At 37.6% G+C, this 18,836-nt stretch overlaps 1 protein-coding gene across 1 annotated transcript in view; it reads left to right on the top strand.

Annotated features, from left to right (window-relative positions):
• The window catches only part of Cka (Connector of kinase to AP-1), a 256,304-nt gene that overhangs the window by 37,467 nt on the left and 200,001 nt on the right, over positions 1-18,836 (top strand). The window contains exons 4-5 of the mRNA XM_067153572.2: positions 1,164-1,362; positions 5,470-5,661. Coding sequence (XP_067009673.2) covers positions 1,164-1,362; positions 5,470-5,661 — 391 coding nt within the window. The remainder of the gene's footprint in view (positions 1-1,163; positions 1,363-5,469; positions 5,662-18,836) is intronic.

Genomic DNA, 18,836 nt, shown 5'->3' with positions numbered 1-18,836 from the left:
TCCGCAGTCTGCACACGTCGTCACCCAGCGTTCCCTTTTCGCTGTTCCAGAACACCCAAGATTCTTCTCCAGCAGCCGGCCCAAGAGACTCACATGACGTCAAGGAAACAGGAACGAGTCCTTGGCTCCAACAGGCAGATACTCCATCAGGCTGACACCTCAGCCCAGGCTATCACTGACTGCGCTCTTCGCTAACTCACACCAGCGAACCAGCGAACTCAGTCTCGCTCTCATTCTCTCACTGACTGCAGGCAGGTCGTTCCTCTCTTATATACCTGCGTTGGCCCTTCCAGAATCGTCCGGATGCTCGATGGATCCAAGAACCTTGCGAGATTTAACACTCCAGATTAATAGTCGAGTAATTTCCGTCGTCTCATGCGGCGCGACCACGGATAGAAGAGAGAAGGGCCGGCCCAACGCTTAAGTGTTGCTCGCGATTGGCGTGTTGAGCGTAAGGGGGTGGGGCGATGGGTGACCAGCTCGGCCCGCAGCAAGTTGGCCTGGCGGACGCTATAACCATTACAATATAATATTTCTGTTTATTTTGTAATAAGTAATGAAAAATGTAATTCGGGCTACTATAATAATTGACAGTCTGTTAACTTAAAATTTTTATTTGTGCATAGGTTGTATATTTATGGTCTGATACTTTTGCAATTTTTACAAGAGTGCTTGACATTTGCAGGTTTCTTGCACACAAAACGAATTTGCTGGTTGTTATGTTAAATAATACGTATAATTCATGATACTTTATTGACTTCTGTTATAACCATTACCTGTTAGATTGGATGTAATTATCAAACAACAAGCTTGACTGAACAGTGTATGGTTTTATTTGAAGAGCATACTGTATGTATATTTGCACTTTTAATTGGGTACCTCAGAGCCTTGTAGAAAATCTAACTACATCAAGGAAATGACATGGATTCAGTTGTCTGATTTTACTGTTTAGTCAAGGAGTGATTGAACATTTTATTATGTTAAAAGCCAAAACATGTACATGAATAAAGTATAGAGAAGAGGTTTCTTAAAGTGGATTCTGATCATCTTGTTTCATTAATATTTTTATTTGTGTGTCTATCAAATAATATGTCAGTCATTATGTATAATTATTTTATTCACTTTATTTATTTATTTATTTATTTATTTATTATTTTTCACAGATATCTTCAAGAAATAGGTTACACAGATACAATCATAGATGTTCGTTCAAATCGAGTACGTGCGCTACTGGGACTTAACAATAACACGGAAGGCGAAGAATCTATGAATAATGCTTCTTTAGTAACAGGTGTGAATGGAAATGAATCGTCAAATAAGCGTGCCAGTGAGAGTCAAGGACGCCGTACCCCTGCAAAAAAGGTGAGTTGAGTTCCTGCTTGGGCTGTGGAACATGGTTGTTTTCTCATAATTAGGGACTGTTTGTTTTATAGGGTGCTGAACTCTTCCCAACTGCTGTGTCCTTTGTATCTCCTTATATTACGGTTTTAGTTTCATTTAAAGACACTGGAAAATATCTGTACTTAAGGGCCATACTTGTGCAGATTTCTGTGATTCTGGTCTGCACAGATTTATCCACATGCAGTCAGACTTGAAGCTGCTGAAGGTACTTGGGTATGTACTCAGCTGTCCTGATTGTCAGCTGTTTTGTTATGATTATAAATTTAGGATGATTGGTGAAATTTGAAGGATTTTAAATTATTTAGATGATCAATATGTGAGATGAGAGGTAACGCTGTCACTCTAAAGAGTTGTAAAACATTGATGTGGAGCAAAAATTGGTGTTCAAGAGAAGTAAGTACTCACATGACGTGTTCTTGCTATATGAGCCACGATTCCATCCCAATGATTACAGTAGCATTTTAAGGATGGTTAAGTAAACATATTGAAAGCTCCTTCACGTGGTAAAACCAAATATCACAAAGGAAAGCACTGTCATGAGGGAACCAGGCTCATCGCTTAAGGGCACGTGTCTCTGAAGACCATAGTAAAATAGTGGAAAATCACTGTATTTGCCATCATAATTTGGCCAGATACACTTGTTCTAGGTGGACAAAAATTATGTGCAGTGAATGAACATTGTAGATTGTTTTTATATTATTAGTTATTGGTTCAGTTTAATTGTTAATTTTTTATGAGAGTTTATTTCTTGCATTGTTTTTTAAGTCTGCAAAATCACTCCAAGCTTTTGGATGGGTAAACTCAGAAACTACTCGTGTGATATGAATGGTATTTTTAAATGTGCTACCTACAGCATGTAGCTACAAAGTAGACTACAGTCATTATATTTGGTAAAATAGTTCTTTTGTGGGAAAATTTCTAAAATTGTTATTAATATTTTCATAAATTGTGTTGAGTATTTTATGGCCCATGCTTCATAAATAAAGAGCTATGTTCATGATTGTAGTCTACTTTTCAGATAATTGCACACTGAAACTGTGTGCCAAATTTCAGTGGTCTATCATTAACGGTCACCGAGATAGTAAAATAAATATTCTAAAAAATACAATTTTTCAGGAGAGCCAATTAAAGTAAAAATTTAAGTTTGTGACCAACCCGTCTAGTTTCAATGCATTCCAGCTCCATATTCCTCATGATTGAGGACACACTCATCGTCCTGCTGATTTTTCATATTCCTTCTCTTTGTTCTGGCTTCTTTCGAGCTTTCAAATACGGCCCTCTCAGCATCAGTTACCCTACGGCGACCAATTGCAGCTAATGCTGAGGCCATATTTTCCACTGAAGACATTCCTAATGACTCCAGTACCTTACATCTGGATGCAGCACCTGCATTGAAGCAGATTACTGCATCCAATACACCCATTTTTAGAGTAGAAAGACCTACAAATCTGCATTTTGGCACACGTTCCCAAATGCAATGATGGAAACCCTCATTACGGCTCGGTGTTCGTCCATATAAACATTTTTCGAAGAGATTTTTGACACTAAGATCTATATAAATAGGTTTTATGGCTTCAATAACAGCATAAGGTGTTGTGGGTGGTCATCACCTGATGCTTTGTGAAGTAAACTAGCCCACACAGATTTTCTCATAGTTTCCAAATTACCTTGGTTTCTCCTTATAGCTAAGCCATAGTACAGTTGTATTAAGCCCTGGAGGTGGTTTTCTGTGGTTTACCATTTTCACACCAGGCAAATGCTGGATCTTTACAAATAGAGAATGTCTTGCATGCTACTGGCTTCTGTTTACAACCTAACACGTTGCAGCTGGCAGGTCTAAGAGCAATCAGTTCTTACGCACAGCAGCCAATCGATAAAATACTACTTACCACTTTCCGATATCTTTACTGGTGGAAAAGTTAGGACACTTTCAAATATTTGACATTTAAAGGGGCTTGGCTAGTTAGTGCAGACATTTTTAAAAACAACATTTAGGACAAAATATGCTTGCTAACATATGTAAACTATATATATTCTGAAAGAGAGAACTCAAAAGAATAGTAATACACGAAAATCAAAAATTCAAATTTTTGAAAATAATTCACGTATACGTGCCCTTAAACTTTAGCAGCTATCTGCTATGTTAAGGTTTTTTTTTTGCTAGGGGCTTTACGTCGTTCCGACACAGATAGGTCTTATGGCGACGATGAGATAGGAAAGGCCTAGGAGTTGGAAGGAAGCGGCCGTGGCCTTAATTAAGGTACAGCCCCAGCATTTGCCCGGTGTGAAAATGGGAAACCACGGAAAACCATCTTCAGGGCTGCCGATAGTGGGATTCGAACCTACTATCTCCCGGATGCAAGCTCACAGCCGCGCGCCTCAACGCGCACGGCCAACTCGCCCGGTATGTTAAGGTTTATCGCTATGGGCAAAAATTAGGAGGATCTGAAATTCCCTGTTGCCATATCTGCACAGCCTTTACTTCAATTCCTGAAAGACTTTTGATTTGCACTTGGAATTCATAAGAATATTTTCTCATCTCAGCAGAACAAGTCATTCCCTCATCACAATTTGATCTGGGTAGATATAAATAAGCAAATAAATGTAATCACTAGGGCATTCATAGGAAGCAACGGAATGCTTGGGGAAATTATTCTGCCTGTTCATAAGAATATTTTCTCATCTCAGCAGAACAAGTCATTCCCTCATCACAATTTGATCTGGGTAGATATAAATAAGCAAATAAATGTAATCACTAGGGCATTCATAGGAAGCAACGGAATGCTTGGGGAAATTATTCTGCCTGAAATCAATTGGATTCAACTACTGTCAGTTTTATTTTCGAAAGATATGTTTTCTGCTCTGTTTGTGAGGAGCACTTTTTTAGCAAAGTCTCTGGCTAAATTGCAACAGTCCCAGAATATTACCTGCAAACTTCTTGTCAGCAGACTTAATGACCATACTCGTAGAGCCATGTCTGAAAAGACTTGTTCGCTCAGATTTGCCTTTAAGCAAGTCTGCATATGTATGGGCTGTTTCTCATCGGTATCATAACCAGTGATGGCTTTCTTACTCATTGTGTTCATTAAGACTTGAATGCCACAATTAAACATTTTTTTTCCTTCTTTCATACTTAATTTTTGTATTTAATAGCTGCCAGTAAGAATATATTTAATGTCTAGTTTAGCTTGATACCTCCAATTACTAGAAATGCAAGTAGCACTGCATTCTCCATTAGTAGTTGATTTCTTTTTTCTTATTTGTTCTGGATTTGGAATAAACTTGCATTGCTTGCTCTTGAGGTTGCCATTATATACGAGGGTTGATTTAGAAGTTATGGCAACTATTTTTTTCTCTCAAACATCCTCAAACACAGAAAATATATAGAGTTCATTTGAGTGTACAACAAGGACTTTTTAAGGGTGACACTTCATGAAGTAGGGATGCAAGAATCTCTGGTAAGTTAAAAGGACAAACATGGTATTTTGAAATCATTGTTTTATTTGTTGTATTCTTGCACAACCTGTATACATTCATTTGTACATATCATACAAGCTGTTTAACACTCTTCAAAGTAGTCTCCTAGGTTGTCTGTGGTTCGTTGTTAGCGATGAGGAACGCTGAAAATACTGTTGGCTGCATGAGATTCGTCAGTGTGCACTACCTTACGTTGAAATGCTCATACGATGTCTTGTTTGCAGGCAATGTGTTTCCCACGCAATAGCTACTACACTTTGAGAATAAGATCGAAGTTACATAAACTAAGATGTACAAACATGGCTTGACAGTGGTTAATACCAATATGCACTGCTGTCATCGGGTAATGGACAAGGGGAGCGTGATTGCGGCTGGAATGATTCACCCATACCCCATTTGCCTGCAACATTATGAAGTTCGTGTAATGTACTTTCAAACGTACACGTTACATGTTTGACATAGGCACATCTTCGCGAAATAAAAAGTCGTTGCCATTACTTCTGAATAAACCCTTCCACGCACATAAATGGGTTTTCTTCTTTATATTTGAATTTAATTACTAACTGAAATATGTGTGTTCTCTACTCTCAGGCTCCCCAACAGCCACCTTCCTCGCTGGCTGAGGCCATGGTGCTGGATATGGAGGAATCTGTTATGGCCAGTTTCGATTTCCTGGCTCAGTCTGTCGCAGACATGGACGATGATGATGATATGAGTGACGACATGGACGAACCTCCAGATGATGAGCAGGATGTTGTCAAATCTGCAGATCGTAAGGGAAAGGTAGAGTCCCATTGTTATTCTACAGATAGTCTTTTAGATCCATGAAATCTAGGTCTTCATCTGTAGTTTTCAACATATTACTCTTGTGAAACAGGATTTTTATTTGTGCAAAATATTCAATTGATAAGGTTTCTCTCCTATTTTCTGTTATTACAGTCTTACTAATAAACGGTGTATAACTTTTATACAAGGTTTATACACCATTTATGTGCAATTTGTTACTAATAAACCGTGTCTAAGCCTCCTGTGTATACATCTGTTACAGTTATTCATCAGTCTTGCTATTAAACTTTTATACCAGGTTTATACACCGTTTATGTACAATTTGTTACTAATAAAACATATATGAGCCTCCTGTGTATATATCTATAATAGTTATTCACTGATTTACTGAAAAGAGACCAGGACCCTTATATAAGCATTGTATAGCAGTGAGTGACGAAAACGAAACAAGTGTTCAGTTTATTTTAGTGGCATTTACTGTCTGCAGTAATATAATCGTGGCAAAATATCAGACTTATCCATTGAGCACACATTGAAAGAACGTAAAATAACGTTGATGATCTCCACAATATTTTTAACATACAGTAGAAGATCGAACATTTTGAGGTTCTAGAGGCTGAAAATGTTTAAAAATAAAACACTTTAAGAGGCAGGGTGACTCATTTCTCTTAGATGACGGAAGTTTTAAAATTAAATACAGTAGAAGTCCGTTATAGCGAGAATTCACAACAGCGAAAAATTTACTCGCTATAACAGATTGTCGTTATATCCGATTTTTGTATAAGGAAAACCCTTCATGCACTTTGAAATCAGTATGAAACGGCAATCTGTTTGTTCAAAACTTGCGTTTCCGCAGATGATATCCACACTACGGCTTACTTGTTTGTTATTTTTCGTAATCCGATACTACGTGAAAGTATGTTTAATTTCATTCTGAAAAAAATATAGTTCCGTATTTCTCCAAATCCACGATGAACCCCACTTTTTCCTTCAAAAAATTTAAATCAGGCTCAGAAACAAATTCGTAAAATCATACAGGCCTACGCATTTTTAGACTATTTTTAGACGCTGAACATTGACTTGCGTCACTCCGTATTTTTTTTTTTTTGCGGCTGCGCAATTATTCTTTATTTCCGCGGGTTAAAGGACCATAACTTAACATTGGCATCATAATATCGAAGAGAACTCGTTGAAAATTTTCCGGCAATACCTATTCCATGCGTCTCTACAATACAACGATCCATCAGGAAATTATTCTTGCTGTCTATAAAACTTTTACTTTTACGCAACGTCAGATATAACCGGCTACCGCTACACACAAGTCTCGCTTGTCGGGTGCGGCCACATTCAACGGCTAGCGATGTATAGGCCTAATCGCGAACGTTGAAAGTCAACGAACGTGTTTATTGCGCCATGGTATGGCCTACTGCCCTTGCGTTTTTCGTGCTCATACCTCATAATTTCATTTAATGTTAAAATATATTAAAAAGTTTATTTGTGTACTGACATGTGTAATTTACTTGTGTCCTTGTGTATCTAACTTTAGGCTGATGAGGGCATAGACATGCCGAAACCGGTCCCTAATATTTATGAATAAAATGTGACATTTCATTGTATATCACATTTGAATTTGTTTTGAACAGATGGAAAATCATATACTTTCATCTCTTAATCACAATTTCATCATCGACTTCTTTAAATCGTCCTTGTTGCGGACCACTGAACGCATTTTTTTGGCTCTTTGTCTTCACGCTAACTCCAAATATTGGCTATAGTTAGGCCTATGCTGTATATTCTTGCGGCTGCACAATTTTTCTACAATTTCTAATGTGTACGTATCTTTACAATACGACTATCCATCACGAAAATATTCCTGCTCTCTATAAACCTTAATTTTACTAAGCGTCAAGTACAATAGACGCGTTATGACTCTGCCACTGAGTAAACATGGTTTTTCTAAGAATTCGAAGGGTTGCATGTTTTGATGCCATTCTGCAGATTTGAGAAACACACAGGCACTGTACACTGTACAACCGGTAGCGATGTGTAGTAAAGAGGCGGTCGTTTATTGTCAATGAGTGCTGTGCGCGTTTGAAAAGAAGCAGCGTTGTTACCGCGGTAGTTGCCAGTGTATCCATTAACTTACTGTTAGGCCGCGAATGTAACAACGCTTGAGTTTTGGCATGAGATTCTGAGGGGAAAAAAGTCTCGGATTCGGAGAAATACCGTATCACTCCAGAGATTTCTGTGGCAAACACCTCAGCTTTCTTCTTCAAACAGCGTCACCTAACCTAACCGTGTATGTAGCCTATTATGAAAACATATTTGAAACGCATGTAGAGAAATAACCTCCTCACGAAAAATTTACATGTAAATAGCCGTAACTAGATGCGAGAAGATATGAAATATCCTCTGAAATCAGTGATGTACTCTGCCATATCTTGAGGTGTATGATATTCTCACGTAATGTCCGTATATAACACTAAAATTAAGATATCGTTTATTCAGTCTTTATTTTTACGAGTTAAGAACGCTATCGGCCAAATTATTTACGCATTTATTACGAAAACGTGTTATACTCTTTCATTTCGAATTTTCCTTAGAGAACAGCAGTTGATGGGTATTACTAATCAATTCCATCGCCTTTGAATGTTAACGTTAGAGCTCGCAAATGCACAAAGTGAGAAAACTATACCGTACCGAAGATGATCGATCGCATTTTGTTGCAAACGTTTCAGTTTTCTTATTCAAACAGCGTCACGTATCCTCACTTTACCGTACTATACGTATGATGAAAACACACTTCAAGCGCCGGTAGAGAAATTATACCTTTCTCGTTATACATTTTCATAATAGCCTTTCCGTAATTTAACCAGACGCGACAAAATACAAACTAACCTATGAAATCAAGTAAGCACTCTGCCATATCTCGAGGTGTTATCCCATTTTTACTTAATTGCAGTATTTAGCCTCAAAATTAAGCGGTCGTTTAGTCAGCCTTCATTTTTAACGAGTTAACAACCGTTATCGGACACGTTATTTACGCATTTATTACGAAAATATGTTCTCTTTAATTTCAAATTTTCTTTACGGAACAGCTGTCGACGGATATTAATAATCGACTCTGACATCACCTTCGAATGTCGACCGAGAGAAATAGCTAGTGCACATAGCGAGGAAACGATGCCGAAGGTAATCGATCGCATGCCATATCATCGCTGGGGTGAATAAATATCAGTAACGGAAAATAATCGCGCGCGCTTAATCGCTCGTAATAACGGATGCGCCACTGATAGGGTTCTCGCTGTAACCGAAGGACGATACGCAGTTTAATATAGGAATTTTGTAGGGACAGAAAAAAGTCGTCGCTATAACGGGAGTTCTCGTTATGTGTCGTACTCGCTATAGCGGACTTCTACTGTATTGATTTACGAAGGACTATACTAGATTTGTCATTTTTATTATTATTTTTTTGCTAGTGACTTTACGTCGCACTGACACAGATAGGTTTTATGGCGACGATAGGATAGGAAAGGCCTAGGAGTTGGAATGAAGAGGCCGTGGCCTTAATTAAGGTACAGCCCCAGCCAGCATTTGCCTGGTGTGAAAATGGGAAACCACAGAAAGCTGTCTTCAGGGCTGCCGACAGTGGTATACGAACTCACTATCTCCCGGATGCAAGCTCACAAAAAAGAAAGAATAAAACGTTTGTATCTACACCTCTTAGTACTACAAACTTCTTTTAGCATACCTGCCAACTTTACAAAACCAAAAATCAGGAGATTTTGATACGAAAATCAGAAAAAAATCAGGGGATACAAATGTGTGTGCTCAATTGATAAGCTCACAGCCACGCGCCCCTAACCTCACAGCCAACATGCCCGGTGATATTGTCATTAATGGAGTCAGAAATGACTTAATGAGAGATGCTAGAGGTGGCTTTATATCTTGCGAACTTCAAGTTCTCACAGCACTTCGGACATCTGCGCGGAAAGGGGTTAGTAATTATTATCAGTGACAATTATTACTATGGAAAGTTTCTTTTTAATTGCAGTATTTAGCCTCAAAATTAAACGGTCGTTTAGTCAGCCTTCATTTTTAACGAGTTAACAACCGTTATCGGACACGTTATTTACGCATTTATTATGAAAATATGTTCTTTCATTTCGAATTCGAGGATCCATTGTGCGCCGTTTTGCCTTTGTTCTTTAAAATAAGAACCTCCACGCACAATCATGCACTCGCATGACTTCAAAAACACAATCCACTTGTCCTCAGGGATTTCTTTATCACTGATTTTTATTTGATCAATATTTTACTACTGATAAAATGAACACTACAGTATTTAAATGCACACTGTTTGGGAGATCCCTACTGGCAAATCAGCTAGCCAGCCGTGTCACGTGTGAAACCTAAACAAAGGAGGCGTTCTTCCTGTCATAAATTAAGAATTAAGCGAGATAAAGACTTGAGGTTTGTTATAAAAATAACTTCCATATCCGAAGGCCATTCTTTGATCCTCCCCGTGTCAAGTTAATAGTAAAGACGTTGGCCAGCGACTGGCTTTTTCGCGCTTGCGCATACCAATTATTTCTGATCATGACTGTAAGGAAAGACGCATATTGCATTTTTTTATCATTCCAATGAGAAGTCAAACTTACCTATATTGAGCTGAAATGTTTCTTTACCAGCAGTGAAAAAATTGCAAACATAATGAAGATGAAATTGGAGTTGAAATGATAGGTTCCATGCAATGAAGATTTTTTATTTCATGTAACTTTCCATTATATTAATATTTTCACACTGATAAAATGAACACTGCATCGATACGACAGTCGGGAGATGTAAATGCGCAGTGTTTGGGAGATTAACATTATTTTCGTTAACGGCATTAGATGCGGCTTGAAATACTGTACATAGCTGGATATTAACCTAGTTCAACCGATAACATTCAGATTTATATACAGATAGGCCTAACCAGCAAAAGCAACCATGAACGTGAAGAAATAAGTCGGTGAACTGCAGGAAGAGATACCCATGGCTTTGAACAAGTGTATACGTGTAGTATAGTAATACAATGAGTATACCACGTTTATTAGTAAGAAAAGTCTGCAGCACTTACAGAGGGATTATTCAATGTATAACTATACAAGTGTTAAACAACTGTATAAGGATTTTTTATTAGTAAGACTGTTATTGTATTGGTTAACTTCCAGCTTTGGGCATGTGTGACTAAAGTTAAAAAAAAAAAAAAAAAAAAAAAAAATCTAAATTTGATTTTTGGTTACTAAAACATAGCTGCCAACTTTCCCGATTTAGGCAGGAGACTCCCGATTTTCGACAGTTTTTCCTGCCTCCCGATTATTCTATTATTTCTCCCGATTTAACCTCATTTTTTGGTGAACTTCAAACATTTGTTTTCAAATTCCGCCATATCAGTATTGTACACTAGTGGCCGTAAGTCCTTCGCTCATTGGCCGCTTTCAGATGAAATATCGATGTTTATTAATATGAGAAATGCACGCGAATGTGCAATGTTTATTGAAACCTGTATGTCAGGATGTGTATATAAATTGTAAATCTTTTGTTCTCGCCTGCTATGTTCGTGTTCGTTCACATCAGTCTAGTCAATTCTAGTATTTTAGTATTGTAGTGACAGAATTTCAAAGATAGTGACTAGTGACTTTTCTAGAGATTTTAGGAGCGATTTGGAGACAATTCTGGGGAATTTTAATTTATTACTTGATAAAAATAGCATTTTGCTTTGCATAATCACGTGGGTGTGTGATGCAATATATTAATCTATGCATTTGCTAAGTAATGGCATCCAAGTGCATGACTGATTAACACGTGTGGAGCATGAGTTCATAATATTTTCGGAAGGCTTATCAGAGACCGATCATCTCACTCACATACTTCCTGCGAGGGAGTAGAGATGTATAATTTATAGCCTTGCAGCCTTTATATCAACAGTCTGGTTTGGAAACAATAACTGTTATTATATATACCATACTACTCCTGTATTGCACAAGACATGTAGAATAAGTAGTTTTGACCATTTGTATCTCCTGATTTTTTTCTGATTTTCGTATCAAAATCTCCTGATTTTTGGTTTTGTAAAGTTGGCAGGTATGCTAAAAGAAGTTTGTAATACTAAGAAGTTGTTGTAATACTGAGGTGTATATAATATGTTGAGAAATATTTATGTATATTCGGTTGACAGGTTGAGGCACCACCTAGTGGCATCACTTGCTACACCACATCTTCATACTGGAATGTCTTCGTTGTAATCTCAATTGTTAGTATCTATCTGTGACTTCAGTTAATAGTAAATGGAGTTAGTCTAATGTGAAACAGGCTGATCTTGTATTACATTCCAAAACACCGTACCCTTCCAACACACACACACACACACACACACTGTTATTATTGTTTAAAACACTAGGCGGATTTTTGTAACTGCGATTCTGAGACAGTGTTTGAACCAATTGGCATCGTAAAGCATTCTTACGAAAACTCTTGGCCTTAAGATTTGCAGACGGTCTTTAAAAGCATAAAAGTTTCTTGCCATATATTTTTAAATTATTACAGAAGAGTCTAACATTCTGATTCACTAAAGTGCTCGCCAGAACCTTTAAGGCAGCCGGAACCGCAAGAGCGCTGATCAGCATGCGTGATAGGGGAGGTGGAAGGGGGTAGACACGTATGCGCAGTCAGACGTCTTTCTTGAACAGTGCTCATTTCATTCAAAATTCCTTGAAATTTAAATGAGTATTTGGTGTCTTGGTTAAAATTAAATTCCAAAGCAGCTGACAATATTCAATTAGCACAGCTCAATAATCAATAATGCTCCAATGGCAAATAGTTATTCATTAATGTGTGTGAATCGTCTTCTAAAATATATCGTAGGTAAAGGCATTCCATTCCTGTGGTGCAAAACTAATTGTTCTTGAGGAAGATTTCATAAAGGTTTTGCCTGTTTTACCGCATGCTTATCACCAAACAATTGTTTATAATTGTATTAAATATTCTCCTCTTTGACCCATCTTCAAAACATGTCGCTTATATAAAAATATGCGAGCAAAACCAAAGAAAGAAAAATGGAATTTGCTGAATATTTGCAAGAAATTTGGTATTGGTGACTACCTCCTCTATAGTTGGTGACGGCTCAAATGTTATTGAGCTACCAGCCAGTATTTTAGCACATGATGATATCGTGATTGAAATTTATAGCAAAACGTTAACTTCTGCGAAAGATGCCATAATTTTCTTGGAAGTTGCCATACTTAATAATAATTGGAAGTCATTGGGCTTATACCTAGTAGTTCAAAACTGTTCACTAGTGTAAACAGATTAATACTGATGATGAAAGCTAGTTACTTCAATTTCCTACATAATTCTTGATTTTTGGAATTAATGGTTTGCCTCCACATATTCTTATTCTGAACTTCGGAGCCATAGTTATGCTCCTTAGAAATATAAACTTTTCCCAACAGCTCCTAAACAGAACCATATTATGACCTAATTATAAGTAATACATACAAAAATTGTTTAGAGTTGGCAATAATAAGTGGAGATAAAGCTTGACAGAGAGCTCTAATCCCTTCGAATTGCCTTAACATACGATAAATAACTTCTATTTTCTTTCAAGAGGCATCAGTTTCCAGTTCGCTTGGCATTTTGTATCACGGTCAGTTAACTTCAGTAGGTGTGAAGGTCTCTATTTACCTCAGCCAGTTTTCAGCCATGGCCAGTTAAATGTTGCAACGTCAAGAGAGCAGTATTTAATAGTTGCAATAGTGCCAAAAGGTAATTGTAGACGGAATGCACCAAACAAGTGGCCGCGTAGTTTGGGTCAGCTTGCTTTTGGGAGATAGTGGATTTGGACCCCACTGTCAGCAGCCCTGAAGATGGTTTTCCGTGGTTTTCCATTTTCACACCAAGGCCATGGTCGCTCCCTTCCGAGTTCTAGCCATTTCTCGTCTCATCGTCGCCGTAAGATCTGTCTGTGTCGGTGCGGCGTTGAAAAAATTGTTAAAAAAAAAAAATATTACAAGGAATGTCATATACAAGAAAATCCTTCAATAAATATTTACTACATTGACTGTCATGATGGGTTTCAGCTTATTATTATTATTATTATTATTATTATTATTATTATTATTATTATTATTATTATTAATAGAATCTCATATTACTTTCACATCGTGCGACTGCCAGGACATAGGCTTTTACAACAACTAGTGATTAGAAATCTTTGAAAGAAGACAGAAGGGCAGTGCATTCATGAAATTCAGCAGAATCTCAAAGCAATCGGACTCGGGATAGCAGGTACCGAGAACGAAAATAAATTAACGCCCTTCTTAAGACTCACAAATTTTCAGCAGAAATGACACACCGAAGGGCTATATCAATTTCAGACCAGTTAAGAAAATTACGATCAGAACGAATGAAAAAGTACTGAGCAGGTCACAAGAACCAAACAGTACAACCTACGAAGAGAAAGTGACTGTGAAGTGGTCCGGTGTGCGCAGTAAAATTGTTATTATTGGCATTATTTTAAAAATTGCCTTAAGCATGGTGTAATATTAACTTGATTTCACTAACTGCTATACACTGTTGAAAACCAAATCCCAAGCAATAGGTGCTTAACTCTTTGGAAGTGATTGATCTGAATATTCTAACACAAAGAAGACTCTCTTATTGATTGGTATGGTTGTTCTGAGAGCTTTTGGTAGTTGAAAAGAATTTATGATTTTTGTTCTTAGTACATCTTTAGACCATCTTCGTGGCAATTTTAAGAATTCTGCTTGTTTAAAACTTAGCTGGTTTTGAGACAGTCATACAAATGTTTTTTAAGAGCCCTGAAATTGTCCATATACTTTGAGTTGTGAATTCAGAGGCTGGAACAAGTGGAAGCTGGACAGTGCAGTATTCAATCAATATATAGGGTGTAATAAAATATTCTCTTGTTGCCATTGATGCTTTCACAGCCCGATAGACATGATATAAGCCTTTGGCCTTATGCCGTGTCAAGAAAATAAGGTGAAATTCTTTGTTTTGCAGGGAACTTTGCTCTGCGTCTTCAGAAGAAAATCTTGACTGTTCACGATAAAGACTTAAAAAAAAAAAAAAAAGCTGCGAAATGTAAAGAATTTCACCTTTTTTCTTGACACGGCATAAGCCCAAAAGCCTATATCATGTCTAAGATATTCTATTGTTCGTCCGGGCATTGGAGTGGCAGCAGCATTGGTTGATACTCATATCCTAGTGTTTATTTCCCTCCATTTCTTTCATTATCTGTATGCTCTATGCAGTTGTCTTTGGTGGCGTAGCAGACCAATTCTAGCATGAAACATGTGGCCACATTGATTGCACGTTATGGAAGATGGAGGATGTGGCTGGGCTTGGCTTGGCGTAACTTATATCTCCAATGTTTCTCTTCTTCCTGTCTTTGATGTTGGTATTCAAACTGTGCAACAGCAGCTGAAATGGTTGTGTGCCAGCGAGTACGATCTTCTACAATGACACACCAAGTACACGGATCAATGTTTATGCTCCTCAAGGCCTTTTTGAGTTGATCATTATGGCGCTTCAGAAGGGTACTATGAGGTCTCCTACCTGTACCGAGTACACTATACAGGGTTTATCAAGGAAGACTTTCGTTCCTCATACTCTGGACATGCCCAGTCCATCTGAGTTCTTGACCAATGATGGTAGTCTCTATGCTGTTAACTTTGGCCCTCTCAGGAACTGTTGTGTTCTGTATGTACCGTAGTTCTCCAAATCCACGACTTTTTTTCTTAGAATTTCAGGTGAAAAATCAAGGGTCATCTTGCATTTGTGGCCTAACAGTAATGAACACCACAGCAATAGTGCTACTCCCCTTCAACCCTCCGCACGCACATGCATAAAACTCTATCTTCAACATCTGCATCTTTATTATACATCACTAGCTGTGGCAGCTGGTTGTACAGGGCCTCCGTGCAATGTCGCTGGTTCTCGGAAAATAGTGAAGAGAGAATGACATTCTACTAGCCCCTACTCAAGTGTTTCTCAAACCGCATATTAGCATCAAAACATTACTCTTTTGAGCTAATTGCAAGGTTGACCATTTGTACTTCCAAACTCCAGTTGCGCAGGAAATGTCATTCAAATTGGAAAAGCAAAGATACGACCCTTCAAATTCTTACAAAAGCCACGGCTATTCAGCAACAACACATCTACTGTACCTGACGTTTAGTAAAAGTAACAGTTTCATAGATGGCAGGAATATTTGTGTGATGGATTGTCGAATTGTAGAAATGTGGGACAGATATTGCTGGAAAATTTTCAACAAGTTCTTGTCGATATTATGTTAATTTTAAGTTAGAAGTTACTAAACGTACGGAAATGAAGAATAATTGTCAGCCGCAAGAAAATACAGCATAACTAAAGCCAATGTTTGACGTTGGCGTGAAGACAAAGATAGCTTAAAAATGCGTACTGTACAAAAAAGTAATTCAGTGACCCACAACAAGGACGCTTTAAAGAAGTCTAAGATGAAATTGTGCGGTATGTGTGAGAAAAACGCAAGGTCAGAATGGCCATAACACAAGATGTGGGCTCACGAAGAGGTATTACCTGAACTTTTAAAGGCAGTATCAGATATCTCTAATTAAAATTACAGTGGAACCTCGATTCTCCATTTTTTGGGAGACCATGAAAATAAAACTACAACACGGGAAAACGGAAAATCCGGGAATGAATGAAAACCATTAACAATTTGGCTAAACACCACAAAAATGAAATATGTATAATTATAATGTTACAAAAACTCCTAAACCAAACCAAACTACAGCCCCAATGGGACTGCCTGCCAAGCGACCGCTGCTCAGCCCGTAGGTCTGCAGATTACGAGGTGACGCATGGTCAGTGTGACAAATCCTCTCGGCCGATATTCCTGGCTTTCTAGATGGGGGTTGCCATCTGACCATTAGATAGCTCCTCAATTAAAGGGAATCACATAGGCTGAGTGGACCTGGAACCAGCCCTTATATCCAGGTAAAATTGCCTGACCTGGTTGAAATCGAACCCAGGCCCTCTGGATGAGAGGTAGGCATGTTAGACCGCGAAACCGCATTAATCACCAGTACGAGAGTTCAGAATCTTGTTAGGTACCTTATATTCAATTTTACAGGGGAATCTTCGTCAGTTTCGCATGAAAACTTCTTTCAGTTCAGGAACCTTGATTAACCAAACTCTTCGAAAAATGTAATAACGCAGAGCCAAACGACAGTCAACCCCAAGTAGTTTTTACTTCTCTCATCTATTAAAATAAAGTACATTAGATACAAAAGCGCTCAATATGATGGTGAAATCCCTTCTTTTCTTAAACTGTCATTGTAATTTGGTCTTCAGTATACTGTTTGTAGTCAGTTTCTGGAAATCTTGTACCGCTTAAATTAGGCCTATGTCGACTTTTAAAGGTTTTGTTGAACTGGAAAACATGGTTTCGAATGGAAGTATCCATTCTCAAAATTCTCGAATGGATTATATTCAATTCAACGCCGTCTTGGTCCTCTTATACTGCCTGCTCTATCAACACCACCTGCAGAGAAGGCCTCGCAATACGATTCGTGACGTCACATTGCTAAGGCCGAGAACGAGCCAGGGGCGTATGTCATGCCATTCACAACTTAAACACTAAGACCGGATTATTTCAGTTCGAATCTATAGTTCATTCTTTCTTTTTACCGAGCAGTTACCGTACCAAAACATGGAAGATGTATTACTGATCATTTCTAACGTAAGGATTATTTGGCAAAAACAACCAGTGTTTAAATAACAAAATTTTACGCAAATAGGTACCCGGCTATCCCTATACTTCATTTGGTAGTTTCCAAAATGTGCAGCTGCAAAATCGGCAGAAGCGCTATCACCTGTTTCATTGCAGATAAAAACTTCACAGTAATGGCATCTGTATCTTTTCATTATACGATAGGAACAGTATCCACTGATGTAATGTAACAGAGGCCAATATGCTTCTTCAATCCCATCCACATCATTTTCATCTGTTGTACATTCCACAAATACACAAACGTCACGTCACACTCCTTGTCTTCTACACAGTCAGCAATAGCAACATCCAGTTCCATAACAGACTGAAGTCGCAATTTATTTTCTACTTCATATATTTGTCTGAGAGATATATTGTACTGACTACCTGCAAACTGTCGATATTTACCGAACCAAGCTTCCAAGTTATCCGCCTGCAATTTTCCAGGCAAGAAAAAGCTGTGGCCTTTATCAATAAGAAAGTAATTTGCCATTTCTGATAAACCCTTTGTAGAGATAGTCAATGCAGTGTGTGTGTCTTTACTGAGTCTTCCATAAGAATTACTCGACCTCCAATTATCTACAAGTAATGAAAATCATTTTCTCTGTATTGAAAGAATCTTAATTTATAATATAAGAAATTTATTTTAACTCAACGTATTCAATACAGTACAAGATGTTATAAAACATCGTTAAAAATAGTTGAGACATGTTTTGTCCCTTTTGTGGGGCATCATTAGTCATATCAAATACCTCAAAATTCTACCAGATGTCTGGTTGGAAAATATTAAAAATATGTTGCATGAGTGAATACATTTAAAAAAAATTTACAAGATCTTATAATTAACAAAATATCAAATTGATTAAAAAATGTTACACTAGTGAACACATTGGTGAATTTTCACTCAAAACAAGGCTGTCATATGTACAGTATTGACAGTAATGGTAGTTAAAGTCTTATTTGATGCTAAGTTCGAAGACAGTGTAAAATTTATATACAAATATTGAGAATGAATGCAGAATACATATAATTACAATTTACTGTATGCGTATTTTACATTGTAAAATAATATGGAAAAGCATTCCAAATTTGTATTAATTTCCATAAAAAGAAAAAAATTTTGGACCTCAATATTACGGTCCTGGTGCAGTCTAATCAGAAATGGATATGAAATTTTGTATGTGATTTATAACCAGCTTGTGTAAAAATGTTGCATTACGTCGTAATTCAACTGGATGTCTATGTTGAATAATTATATTTTAGACCCAAACAAAATAGTTCGTCGAGGTATCCATGGGCTAATCACCTCTGTTGGACACTCTCTGTGAAGACGGAGTGTGTAGTGCATGTAAAC

This window comes from Anabrus simplex, chromosome 9 (genome assembly GCF_040414725.1).
Source record: "Anabrus simplex isolate iqAnaSimp1 chromosome 9, ASM4041472v1, whole genome shotgun sequence".
NCBI classification, from domain to species: domain Eukaryota; kingdom Metazoa; phylum Arthropoda; class Insecta; order Orthoptera; family Tettigoniidae; genus Anabrus; species Anabrus simplex.
Note: the sequence above shows the minus strand (reverse complement) of the source record. Positions and strands in the feature narration are given on the sequence as shown.